We start from the raw sequence: 14744 nt of genomic DNA on the forward strand, positions 1-14744 counted from the left end.
TTATTGCATAACAAAAAATTTTGTAAAGCAAAATTGTCAATTAACAATTTTGTAAAGCAAAATTGTCAATTAACAATTTTATATCTAGGAGTTATAGAGACAATTTCTAATTTTGTTATATAAATGATTAGAGCCAAAATATGTGTTCTAATGGCACATAAACATTAAGATTCATGCATTTTAAAAAGCTTGAATTACTTAATTTAACTTAATATAATGTTAATACCCTAATTATAAATCTAACTTCTATTTTAAGCGTAATTTCAAGTTTAAAAGATTTAAAAAAAATGCTAAGTGCAAAAGTCCTTTTTAATCAAAGGAGATGGGTCAATTGTGTCTAAAAAATATTCAGGACTTGTGAAGCATGATAAGGGTCCATTCAATGGCAAAACAAGAAAGTTATGAGCATTAAAGATGAGATCAATGTTATGGAGAGAGGTAAAAGACAAGCAACTATGAAGAAGAAGATTTGAATCAAATGCAATTAAACTCAAAATAAAATTTGGAACTCAAACCTAATAACAACATATATGTACACTAAATTTGAGGTGAATTTTGGAGCAATTCCCATGATCTTTTTAGGGCAAGCCACATATGGCTTTGAAGATCAAGAAGTCAACAATTCAACACTTCAAACGGTTCACAAATTGGAGTTAAAACAAGGAATATATAAGCAATTGAAGTGAATTGCACAAAAAAAAAAAAAAAAAAAAAAAAAAAAAAAAAAAAACCAAAGAGGAAGCCAAGTTTGCATGGTCATGCAAACTGAACTAGTGATGGTGCAATTCTAAAAAGTTTTAGTAGTTGATCAATTTTGCACTCTATATGTAGTTTCAATCACACAATTATGATTGGCATAGACATCAAGCTTGTTGAATATAAATAGACTTGAAGTCTAACGATTGAAGACATAAAAATTGTTGGATACCAATGAGTTATCATACAAAAGTGTATTTGAGATAATACAAAAATTATAGCATAAGATTTCCTAACTATCAATATGTATTATATAATTATATGAATGTTAAGTTATGCTAAAATGCTTGAAAGATTCTATTGGCAGATTGGAGGGTTGGCCGCGTCCATCAACTCCCCTTGTGTTCGCCCGTGGGCACTTGGGTGAATGCACTATAAGGCTAGGGTATGCGCATTTCCTACAAGCAATTGCTTTTAGGAGAGTTGGTAGCGCCTAAGGTCCTACAAGTGATATCAGAGCCGAGATCACGGGTTCGAACCCTAGGGGTGTCGCTAGGGGGGAGATTGTTAACAAATCGGAGGGTTGACCTCGTCCATCAACTCTCCTTATGTTCGCCCATGGGCGCTTGGGTGAATGCACTATAAAGCTAGGGTATGTGTCTTTCCTACAAGTAATTCCTTTTAGGAGAGTTGGTAATTCCTTTTAGGAGAGTTGGTAATACCTGAAGTCCTACAGATTCCAAATACACAAAACAACAAAGTCCCTGAAGGATTTAAAAGGTTAAAACAAACAAATTCCTAAAGGATGTAAGACACCTAAATTACATAGTTTGAAACCTCATGGCATGTATTCAATAAGCTACAATGATCCTTGTATGGATTAAGCAATCCTAATGCATATGATACAATTATCTCAATGAATATTTATTGAGAAAAAGGTACGTTTATAATCTCATTTGTCCATGCATATTCATCAAGAAATTGGCAACTAAATTAATAGTATATGTGGGCAATTTGAATCAATTGGAACTTCTAAAGAACTCACAAAAACAATTATCTAAAAAGGGAATTTGAAATAAAAGATCTTGGAAAAACAAATTTTGTCTTGACTATAAATTGAGTACTTTCCAAATGGAGTGTTGGTTTATCAATCAACATATATAAAGAATGTCTTGAAGTATTTTTATAAATACAAATCACATCCACTAAGTTCTCCACAGTTGTTCATTTACTTGAAGTGAACAAAGACTCATTTCATCTTAAAGAAAATAATAAAGAACTGTTTGGTCCAAAAGTACTATATCTCATTACAATTAATGCATTAATACATTTGATAAATTGTATAAGATCATATATATCATTTATGTGAAGTTACAAGTAACATATAGTGCACCAACTTGAAGATATTGGAGTCCAAGGAAAAAAAGTAAGTATTAGTTATTGGTTCGTTACCTTCTTAAATCAATGTTATTGAAGCGAACAATGGTAACTACTTATTCAAATCATTAAAACTTACTTGTAATTCATTAAGCAAGTTGGAAATGTGTGTGGTTGAGATTTATAATCCAAAATATTTGAGAATCACGCAAGTTATCTTTGATTAAAGACAATTTAAATATGTTACACAAAGATAAGGTTGCAAGCATTGCATATGATAAAGAAAGATACATTAAGGGTGATAAAACTAAACATACATGACTTAAGTTCTTTTTGCACCATGAGCTCTAAAAGATTGATAAAATTAATGTTGAGTAAATATGATCAAACACAATTTAGTAGATTATTCACAAAAGCATTGTCAACAACAACACTCAAGAAGCTCATATATACTATTGGAATGCACTGCTTCAAAGATCTTCATGTTAAGCTACTAGAGAAAGTATGATCATGTCTACATGAGGGCGAGCAGATTAATAAAAATGTCAATACACTATACACTTTTTCCCTTCGTTCGAGTTTTATTCCACTAGTTTTTACTAGCAATATTTTTAACAAGGCAATTGTAATAGTTCAAAAGTATTAAAAAAAATAATATATTATTTTTCCTTCAATAAGATTTTCCCAAAGAGTTTGTTTTCCTAATAAGGCTTTAATGAAACTTATTCAAAAAATGGTTGTCATCCAAGAAGAGTGTCATAAATATTTATGATAGTTTATAGATGACACCACTATTGTCGTGTTTGTACCATCACTATATTAGTATTACCGTTAGTCTATAAATGAGGTTTTTTGAGTTAATAAAGAGGGACAAAAAAGTTATTTTCTCATTTTATTCTTTTCTATTTCTTCTCTTTAATCTTTATATTTATTTTATAACAAAAGCATGTAAAGAAAACCAACTATTTAAATCTTCTTTTTTTAATGTTTTTTATTTTTCTTTATCTTCCTTATTTTGTTTCTCTCTATTAGAAAGTATGGAAATGAACATCACAGCTTTGAGTAATCTCTCATGATGTCAAATGATACTTGTGGGTATTTAGCTTGAAAAAACATAGTAGAGAAATGAGAAAAGTATACTAAAAAGGAAATTTTCGTAACATGGAGTGAGTAAGAAATTTATTTCAAGAAAAATACTAGGAAAATGTTTAATTTAATTTAATAATGAGTGGATTAAACTTATCAACAAGATCAAGGATTAAATTATTTGATCAATTGTATATAGAATCTTGTGCAAATTATTGAAAATATATAAACTAATAAGTGTATAAAATAAGTAAATAGAAATTAAACTCATAGACAAGGTTGATTGGGGTTAGAATTGACTTTATGTTTTTAAGATGAATTTGTCTCACTTACGTACTTACATATATGATTTTCACTTTTTGATTATTTCACTTCAAATAACAAGAAATAGTAAATCAAACTATGTTTTATACTCTCTTCAGAAACTTAAATGTATTGAAAATGCACACTTGGAATGAAATTCCACACCCGGAAATAATTGGAATAAAACATGGAATTCCATACTTGATAATAACTTGGAAAGAAATGGGAGACAAACGATGGGATGAATTAAATGTCAGAGAGGGATTCTTATTTACAATCATAGGTGATGGTTATTGGAAGTATTATATCTTCAAAACACTAGACATATTTGTAGGAAATGATATGTCTTTAAAACACTAAACATGTTTGTTGGACACATATTTATTGGAAATGATATGTCTTTAAAACACTAAACACGTTTGTTGGAAAGAATATGTTTTCTGAGTCCACATCTTTTTTTGGAAAGAATATATCTTTTTTGAAAATAATTATCTTATCCTTTTAAGCTTAATTTTTCATTCACCAATACATGATTTTTAATCATTTTTGTAGGGACCACCCCTAAGCGCACACGTGGCAGCCTCACAGAGCACTCCTCCATTGGACACGTGGCACATCCAACCCTCTGCCCGGATTTTCCTCATGGGGCACGTGGCACTCTCAACTCTTCATCTGGATGACCATGGGATCGACATGCTATCCACACTCCCTTGTCCGAACGTCTTGTCCGGACCCAATGCTAGCGTCTTAGACAAAAGTCTTGACCGCGTTTCGCAAGCCATCATTATTCATACTACTAAAAGCATGCTTGACAGGACCCTCCTGGGTCACTTCAGGCAACCTGTCACGACCTGTACCGCGTCGCCTACAGAGCGAAAAGACAAGGATGACGGCAAGTCATCCCTCCCATAATCTCTGACAGCCGCCTGGCAGGATAATGATGGCTCTCCTGCCATCTTAGCATCATCATGACAAGCCAAAAAGTCTTCCCACCATTAAAGGGGACAAAGCTCCTGGCACTATAAAAGGCTCTCACACAATAAAAGAAGGTAAGCATTCTTTCCCAAATGAGGAGGACCCAAGTGAAAATATCAAAATGTTAGAGATGAAAACTAACAAAACCATCGGAGGGTGTTTGAACCCCCTGTCCGGACATCTTTTGCAGGTCAAATAAAGGAAGTATCATCTTCAGTTGAGAAAGTGCGTCCATCTAGCATCTGCAGTGGTCCCGGTAACGCGAGCCCTCAAAGATTTTCTTAAAACAATTTTCTAATATAGCATTTGGTTTTAAATTTAGAGAGGACATTGCTCTACTTGGTTCCTCCTCAAAGTTACAGAGTACCTTCCCCCTAAAATTGAACATGTGTTATTTCTCAATCTATCCCTTCTTATGTTGACCCTAATAAGGCGTAAATTCGTTTTTGCTCATTTTAATGTAAGAATATGTTTAAGAATATTTTTATTCGAAGTGTTTTTAGTTGAGGTATTTTCTCTAAAAACCTTTTGAAGAGAATAAATTAACAGGTACTTTTTTAGAAGGTATTACAAGTAACTTTTTAATTTTTAAAAGTGATTTCTAAATTTTGTTATAAACACCTTATTCATTTTCAAAAATGTTTTATACTAAAAATATTTTCTAAAAGTATGAAACAAACTTTAAATCTCTCATCTTTGACCCTGAGTTGTTACCAATCAACAATTGAGGTCATATACAATGATTAAAATATCGAGTATAGGAGCATCTCGACACGAAGAAAATATCGGTTCCATGATATTTTATCAATTTATCACCAATATACCGCGATATTTTGGGTTATCAAACGCCGGTCAATGCGTCAACAAACCTATGCGGTCAAACTTTTAAAAATGGCTTCAAATTTCCGTCATGGGGCTGTAGTGAGCCAACCACTGGAGCAAGTTTACCTCTTCATATATAAACTACACCAAATATATATAAACTCAAATTCATCATATAAACATAATTTTTTAAAAAAAAATATTTTAAATAACAAATTAATTATAATTATTTTATAATTAAACAAAAAATTTCATCTATTTGAATACCAAAAACATAAAAATTATTATTATAATTTTCTTCATAGTGTTTTTAATATCATTAATATATTAATTAAGTATTAAAAATTATACATATATCATCATTTATTTATACCATTTAATATAATTAAATGAATTGTAATTTTAATATTAAATACATTTTAAAATTAGACATATTATAATCAAATATCACAATATTATTGTGAATAATATTTGATATAATTTAATAATAAATATATGTTTATGAAATTCATATTTTTTTTATTAGCACATACAATATTAATTTATTATACATATATTAATTTATTGAACAAAACAATTTTAAAATATCTATTATATTTCTAATTTTATTTTTAAGTGTTTTTTTTTTATATTTCTATAATTTTTATCAATTTTAGGTTCATCAATATTTTATATAAAAATATCCGTTAATATGTCCGTTAAATAAAAGTATCGATATATTTGTAATTATCAATATTTTCATCATTGATCGTTCGATACCTCTCAAAAAAAGACACATTACTAATTCCATCATGGTACCCGCAACTTAAGTCTCATTATTTTATACCAAATTTGGTTCATTTACATCACATACAAGTCCCCTTATAAATATCTTCATCTTTTTCATTTATATTTTGTTATCAAAAATTCATAATTGATTCAATATATTTATATATTTATTAAACTATCGTGATTTCATATTGACATTTTCCGTGCATCTGGGCCCTGCTGGTGTGTCCTCTTTCCGCAATCAATGCTTCAAACTGCCTTCAAAAGCCCCTCAGCTGCCTCTCTTCCTTCTTCTTTCTCAATCATCAATGGAGTTGAAAGGATGACAATCACCTTGAAGCTCCAAAACAAACACTCCCCCAACCACCCAATCCTTATACCATTTCTCACTATCATTTGGACGAAGACCCTTTCTGCTTTGAATTTATTTTCTCTTTGTTTTCTTGTTCAATATTTCTTCTATTATTATTATTATTATTATTATTATAATTGTTGACACTTCAATCGAAGGCTCTTCTAATCTTTGAATTCTTCTCTCCCATACAATTTCTCTACACAAACTCCTTCCTCTTTCACCGTAGTTGACTCTTTCCAACCAACAAAATCAAAATTATAATTTATTGATCTATTAACACATTGATTAGTCTTGTTGGGTGTGGGCTTCTTCTTCTTATGACATTTGTTAATGCCACAAGCTATGGACATGGCGGCTACACCTACATTATAAGCCTATTTAATCGGGAAATTTGAATAATATTTTTAGAATGAATATATAAATTAAAATTTAAATGGGAATGAGAAATTAATTTTATTTTTATTTTTTTAATACGTTTGGATTATTTTTTAGAAGAAAAATGGAAATTAAATTTATTAGCATAAAAATCCAATTTTTAATTTTATTTTTATTATGATTTTGATTTATTTCTTTTCTAAGATGTTGCACCACAAAATAAATTTTATTATTGATTTCTTTATTTGTTTTTTGTTTCAACGTTTCAAACTGGCTGACCTGGTGGGGAGATTGGAGTGGACCCAGTATCTTTGGATTGGAAGAAGCAAAAAAAAGAGGCGGAAATAGCGGGGATGTCCCAGGAAACACAAATATAAATAAAGTGTGGGGGATGTTGCTACTTGCCACGTGCCCCTCTCTGCATTGTGTCTGTTGTGCGCTACCAATCCCACGTGCACCCCTAGCCCTTGTAATACACCGCTTCTTCAACCGCATGGTTAAAAACTACTTTTACAATTTTGCATTTTAGAAGATAGTTTATTTGTTTCAAACCTTTTTAGTAAATTTACTTTTTATCAATCTTTCGAAATCGGGATAGGTGATTGAACCGAAAAAGTTATTGAATCATGATTCATTAGTCGAATTAGTGATGTTATAAATATATAATTTATATATTATTAAAATAAAAAATAATTATAAAAATAAAAATAATATAATTTATATATTATTTAAAAATTAAAACTTTATTTAAAAATCATAAAATTATTTGAAAATAAGAAAACTAGTTTTAAATTAGAAATTTAAATTAAAATCAGAACTTTAATTTAAAATTATAATTTTTAAATTTTATTTTAAAATCAAAAACTTAATTTAAAATAAAAAATTTATTTAAATTAAAATCACAAGTTCTAAAAATTATAAAATTTAAAATTAACAAATATAAAATAAAATAAATAATAATGAAAGTAAACTAGGTAAATAAATATAAAAATAAGAGGGAAGAAGTGTCACTTGAAAAGAAAATGGGATGGGGAGCAATGGTGGCACAGCCATAGGGGGCCGAGGAGTTGGGAAGAAGGAAGAGGTAAACGACATTGTTTTGATATTGTAATATAATATATATATTGGTTGAACTGATTGACTCACCAGTCAAACCGTCGATTCACCAAATCCGATTCCGATTCAATCATACTCCAATCCAATTCATCAGACTGAATCGGAATCGTGATCGATTGACGATCGGTCCAGTCCAATTTTTAAAACCATGTTTTTTGACCGCCGATCGGTCCAAGCTTTAAAACCATGTTTTTTACCATCCATTTTAATTTATTGAATAAATTTCGTTTACTTGTGATTTCGTATAAATGCATTTAGTCCTTGTATTTTTTAAATTTTATCAAATAGCTTTCTTATTTTTTTCATTTTTGATTTTCATCCACCTCCCCCTTACTCAAAATAAGGGATGAGTATGATAAATTTTCAAACTTTTAACCAAAAATTAAAGGGAGACAAATAAAATTAATCTTAATTTATTTAACTCATTCGTGATTCACATTAATAATTATAATAAATATTTAAAAAAAAATTTAAAAAAGTGTATAGGGTTTGTGTAAAAATACCTTTGGTAAAACTTAATAACATCAAATATAAATTATATTTAAATTATTATGTCATATTATTTTTTAAAATTAATTTATAAAAAATATTTTAAATTTTAAATTATGATATACAAACTTAATATATTTAATAATTTAAATTAAATTAAAAACAAGAAATTTTACAACTTCTCCCCTTAAATTATGAACAAACAAAAAATTCCAATTGCATTGTGTTTCCATGAAAGTGGGTGGAGGGTGTGGAGAAAGAGAAAGTGAGAGAAAACGGCATAACATCTTCCACGTACCTAATAGCGGAGGGGGAACACGCGCAGAGGGGGGCCGCGTGAAACCGCGTTTCTCACATCTTAATCCAATATCTAACACTTTGAACTTTTGAACTTTTCTCTCTCATTCTGTGTTGTCTGCGAACATGAATTCCTTGAAAGTCAAGCAAGAATAATACTCCACACCACCACACCCTTTTTCGCTCTTGCTTTTTCGGGGAATTAAGAGAAACAGAAAAAGTAGGTTTTGGTTTTGGTTTGGTTTTGGGTTTGGGTTTGGTCTGTAACGATAATGGCTAATAATATTTTTAGGGAGAGGGGTGTTGGGGAGTCCAAGAGGCACACAGCAATGATAATGGTGGATGGCGCCGCCGCTATGGAGTTTCCTAACCCGTTTGGTGAGGTGGGTAATTCTCTTTCGGATTCGGATCTTCGGGAAACGGCTTACGTGATCTTTGTCGGGGCCGGCCGGAGCTCTGGAGGGAAGCCCTTGACTTACATCTCGCAGTCGGAGAAGACGGAGCGGGCATCGTCGTTCTCGGGGGCACCGCCGTCTTTGCAGAGGTCGTTGACTTCGACGGCGGCGAGCAAGGTGAAGAAGGCGTTGGGGCTGAATTCGTCGTCGAAGAGGGGTGCGGCCAAGGAGAGCTCCGCGGCTCAGGCGAAGTCGAAGAAGCCGGTGACGGTTGGGGAGTTGATGAGGCTTCAGATGAGGGTCTCGGAGCAGACCGATTCGAGGATTAGGAGAGGCTTGTTGAGGATCGCTGCGGGGCAGGTGTGAACTCTGCTCTGGAAAATTTTGAAGTTTAGGTTACTAAATTAGGAATTTAGGTTTTGTTTGGTTGCTGAGAAATTTGGGAAAGGAGGGGGAAAGAAAATTTCGACTTTATTTAGCTACATAATTCTAGTTAAGCTTCAAATTTCACATCTTCTCGGCGAACTTAAAACCATCCCATATAAAAAATGTTCTTTTCCACTGATTTCTCAGCAACCAAACAGAGCATATGCTTTCTTTTCTTATTTGCATTAAATGCCTTTTTTTCTTATTACATTTGGCCAAATTTTGGTGTCCGAGGATGACAAATTATTATTCTCTCTCTTTTTCTTTTTTTTGCATTAATTTTGTGACATTTTTTTGTTTCGATTTTGTATATACTGTTATGTCCTGTTTCATCGAGTTGAATAATATTTTAATATCTAAACTGTTCTTCTGGGAGAGTAGTTTCACAGGCATATAAATTTCAGTATGCTCAATTAATGTGCTTGTCTTTGTATGCTTATATCAGCTTGGAAGACGAATAGAATCCATAGTTCTGCCACTAGAGCTATTACAGCAGTTCAAGTCATCAGATTTTCCGAAGCAGCCAGAATATGAAGCCTGGCAGAAAAGAAATCTCAAGGTTCTGGAAGCAGGACTTGTCCTGCATCCTTACCTGCCACTAGATAAAACAGACACTGCTTCACAACGGCTTCGTCAGATTATTCGTGGGGCCTTAGAGAAGCCCATAGAAACCGGAAAGAACAGTGAGTCAATGCAAGTTCTCCGGAATGCTGTGATGTCTCTTGCATGCAGATCGTTTGATGGGCATGCTTCAGAGACATGCCACTGGGCAGATGGGTCTCCTTTGAATCTCCGAATATACCAAATGCTTCTAGAAGCTTGTTTTGACATTAATGATGAAACATCTATTATTGAAGAGGTTGATGATGTTTTGGAACTCATAAAAAAGACTTGGGTGATCCTTGGAATGAACCAGATGCTGCATAATCTTTGTTTTGCATGGGTCTTATTTCACCGCTATATTGCAACCAGCCAAGTGGAAAATGACCTGCTGTTTGCAGTAAATAATCTGTTGATGGAAGTTGAAAAAGATGCAAAGGCAACAAAGGATCCTGTTTACTTGAAGGCCTTGAGTTCTACATTGAGCTCAATATTGGGTTGGGCAGAGAAAAGGCTTCTCACATACCATGATACTTTCTGCAATGGTGATATTGATTTAATGCAAATTGTTGTTTCTCTGGGGGTAACAGCAGCCAAGATATTGGTTGAAGATATCTCTCATGAGTATCGTAGAAAGAGGAAAGAGGTTGATGTGGCTCGTGACAGGGTTGACACATATATCAGGTCATCACTACGTGCTGCTTTTGCTCAGGTAAATATTCACCTTTCCAGCATATCTCCCTTTATGAAAGAGGTATTATGAGATGGAACAAAAGGTCCACTGTCCTAATGATCCTGAAATATATATAGTGGACTTCTATTACCAGCCCAATGGCCTTAAGTACTTTGGTGAACATGCTTTTGATTCAATGCTGAAAACTGAAGATTTGAGGTTTTGATCTTTCCAATTTAGAGCTTATTGGTTTTGACATTCTCCAAAATTCTTGAGTCATGTACAATTTCTTTTATTACACAATTAGTCCCTTTTTTGCATATTATCTACAATCAGTGAAATTCTATCCTGCTTCTTTGAGAAGGCAATCCTTTTCATCCTTGCTCTTCTCCCTGAGCTATTCCTTAATTTCTATTAAAGGACCCGTACAAGATATTTTTCTAATTCCTAAATCTTGTATCATTCTCCATTCCATAATTTTTCTGAACTCTGAATTGGTCACTGTGGCTGCAATACAGATGGCTAATATGTCCTATATGCGTCCACAGGGTATGTTTCAGGATGATGGACATTGGGTCATGTAAATTTTCTAATTGAACTTTTTCTCTAATTCTTGTTATATTTATTTATTTATTTTAACCAAGCTCACTTGCTGATTTCCTATTAAACATATTACTCAAGATTTTGTTTTACGTGCCTTAACACAGAGAATGGAGAAGGTGGACTCAATGAGGCAGTTATCTAAAAATCGGAAAAATTCTCTTCCTGTCCTTTCCATCCTTGCACAAGACATTAGCGAACTGGCTTTTAATGAGAAAGGGATGTTTAGTCCAATACTGAAGAAATGGCACCCTCATGCAGCAGGTGTAGCTGTGGCCACTCTTCATGCTTGCTATGGGAATGAGCTGAAGCAATTTGTTTCGAGCATCAGTGAGTTGACACCTGATGCTTTGCAAGTGTTGAAATCTGCTGACAAATTGGAGAAAGATCTTGTGCTGATTGCAGTTGCAGATTCAGTGGAGAGTGAGGATGGTGGAAAGTCAATTATACAGGCGATGCCTCCTTATGAAGCTGAAGCTGTAGTTGCCAAGCTGGTTAAGTCATGGATAAGAACGAGATTGGACATACTGAAAGAATGGGTTGACAGGAATCTGCAACAAGAGGTATGTGATGTTTCTTTCCTTCCAACCACCATGTGGTCCCACCCCCACCCTGGCCTTAGACTGTGTCTGTCCTGTTGTAGTAGATTGACTTCTGGATCCAGCCTACGCTTGCTGATCCTTATTAAGGTTCATTTTGGATTGATATCGTTTGAGATTCAAAAAATCTGCCCATACCTGATTCTGTTAGCATGACTACACATTCCCTTATATAGTTTTATGCTATCCCTTGCCATGCTATGAGGATCCAACTTATTCCAGGTTCTATTCAATCACGTCATGCATAACGTCAAGCATAAGGAGGTCCATAAAAGAAAAGAATTAAACATGCAGTTTGGATAAAGATATTATACCTTCAAAAATTTTGATGAGGACCCAAATGTGCAATGGGAAAAATCTGCTGGGCCTGTAGCCAAACTGCAAAAAAAATTATAGAAACCTGCAATCTTGGCTCCATCCATCTGGAAATAAAGTTATCGAACACATTATTTATCATTTTCCATTTGATCTCATTTCGTGAAACTTGTTGATTACTAGTTTTCCATGACCTAACCTTACATCTTCTCTCTAGGTATGGAACCCTCAGGCGAACAAAGAGCGATTTGCTCCCTCTGCTGTTGAAGTTCTTCGAATCATAGACGAAACAGTGGAAGCATTCTTTCTGTTGCCAATACAAATTCATCCAGTTCTGCTTCCTGACTTATTGACTGGTCTTGACAGATGTCTTCAACAATATATATCCAAGGCAAAATCTGGCTGCGGTAAGTGTTGCATAACCTTCATGCATTTTAGTTTGAAGTTCTAATCTCTTTAATGGTACTTTTTATCTTTTGTGATCTACAGGGACCCGAAGCACCTTCATTCCCACCCTGCCTGCTTTAACCAGATGTTCAACAGGATCAAAATTTGGTGCATTTAAAAAGAAGGAAAAGCCACATATAGCTCAGAGGAGGAAAGCCCAGGTCGGGACTACGAATGGGGATGGTTCCTTTGCGATTCCACAGCTATGTGTCCGTATTAATACTTTGCAGCATATTCGAAAAGAGTTGCAAGTTTTGGAGAAGAGGATAGTTACACATCTAAGGAATTGCGAATCCACTCATGTGGAGGATAATGCGGATGGATTGGGAAAAAGATTTGAGCTTTCAGCAGCTGCTTGTCTGGAAGGGATCCAACAGCTATGTGAGGCAACTGCATACAAAGTTATCTTCCGTGATTTGAGTCATGTTTTTTGGGATGGTTTATATGTGGGAGAAGTTTCATCTTCTAGAATTGAGCCTTTGCTTCAGGAGCTCGAGCAAATTTTGGAGATTGTCTCAACCACAGTTCATGACAGAGTCAGAACACGTGTTATTACTGACATAATGAGAGCTTCTTTTGATGGGTTCTTGTTGGTTTTGCTTGCTGGAGGCCCTTCTCGTGCATTCACATTGCAAGATTCTGAAATAATAGAGGAGGATTTCAAGTTTCTTATGGAGCTATTCTGGGCCAATGGGGATGGACTGCCAACTGAATTAATAGATAAGCATTCAACCATTGTAAAAAGTATCCTTCTCCTTTTCCGTAGCGATACTGAGAGCCTAATTGGGCGATTCAGAAGTGTAAGTCTGGAGACCTATGGCTCTTCCGCTAAATCCAGGCTTCCATTGCCTCCAACTTCTGGTCAATGGAATCCAACTGAACCCAACACAGTCTTGAGAGTTTTGTGTTATCGGCATGATGACATGGCTGCAAAGTTTCTTAAGAAAAATTACAACCTGCCTAAGAAACTGTAACAATTATGAGGTGTCAAGAAAATGACCAGATGAAGGTAATTCTTAGGTGGGAACTGCTCTGGGTCATTTTGTAGCTCACTTTTTATTACACCAGGGAGAAGCCAGAAGCTCCTAGTATATATATATATATATTAATTTGGGCTTCAAGATCAAAGCTCGTCACCTTTAGGAATAAAATATTGCTCCTGTATAGTAAAATTTACTGTTGGATTCTTTTTGCTGAGATGCCCTCCCCACTGTCTCACTCAGAATAGTGTATTTGATCGATGGTTTGGAAGATTAATAAAGCTTGGGAGTTTCTATGCTCAAGGAAAGTGTGCAGACATCAGTGATCATTTTTTCTCTTCTTCAGCCAACTACTTCATATCCAGTAGAAACTCTGCCCATCAATCTCATTCACAAATGTTCGTCTAACTGGGGAAAGTCTTTTTGTTGCCTATATAACTTCTTTTTCTGTTTTTTTGTTTTTTTAATATATACTCCTTGTATGAAAGTGAGAAAATTGTGAAAACAGTGTTGAATGACATGAGAAAGGATTGATAATTTTACTGTGGAGATTCATAAGGTGGCATTCTGTTTCTGTACTTCTGGCATTTTTATGCCCTAGTTTTGAATGATTGGGTTGATATAGGCTTTCTGGAAGGGTAAGAAGACAATTTTGCATCTGAATGTTGTATAGTCTGTGGAATGGAATGCAATTTGAATGCAATATATGAAATTGTTAGCTGTGACTTGATTGAAAATAGGGGACAAAATCAGCTGTGAATGCAATTTACTTCTGTACCTCTACTTCAAGTGGTTGGCTTTTGTCACTGAGGTCATTCTGAGTTAGTAGAAAAGATTTATGGAGGATACCACTCAGTTCAGACATTAAAGATGACTTCAGAAAGTGCAAAGTTTACCCATCCCACATGAGAGGGAAAATGAAAGGAAGAAATTGAAAGGAGAAACATAATGAAAGAGAGGATATGGATATAGAAATCATAATAAAGGCCCATTTGGGATTAACCAAGATAAAATTGCGGTAGAAATTACTTTTAAGAGAACGAATTAGTG

General features: G+C 33.9%; 1 protein-coding gene across 1 annotated transcript; it reads left to right on the forward strand.

Annotated features, from left to right (window-relative positions):
- The first annotated feature begins 8755 nt into the window (after nucleotides 1-8755).
- Nucleotides 8756-14270, forward strand: LOC117925212 (protein unc-13 homolog). The gene is made up of 5 exons (XM_034844150.1): nucleotides 8756-9414; nucleotides 9926-10792; nucleotides 11461-11916; nucleotides 12485-12674; nucleotides 12757-14270. Exons 1-5 carry the CDS (start codon nucleotides 8932-8934, stop codon nucleotides 13686-13688), a joined length of 2928 nt encoding a protein of 975 aa, XP_034700041.1. The 5' UTR covers nucleotides 8756-8931; the 3' UTR covers nucleotides 13689-14270.
- Nucleotides 14271-14744: the final 474 nt, after the last annotated feature.

The sequence above is a fragment of the Vitis riparia genome, chromosome 11 (assembly GCF_004353265.1).
Source record: "Vitis riparia cultivar Riparia Gloire de Montpellier isolate 1030 chromosome 11, EGFV_Vit.rip_1.0, whole genome shotgun sequence".
NCBI classification, from domain to species: Eukaryota; Viridiplantae; Streptophyta; class Magnoliopsida; order Vitales; family Vitaceae; genus Vitis; species Vitis riparia.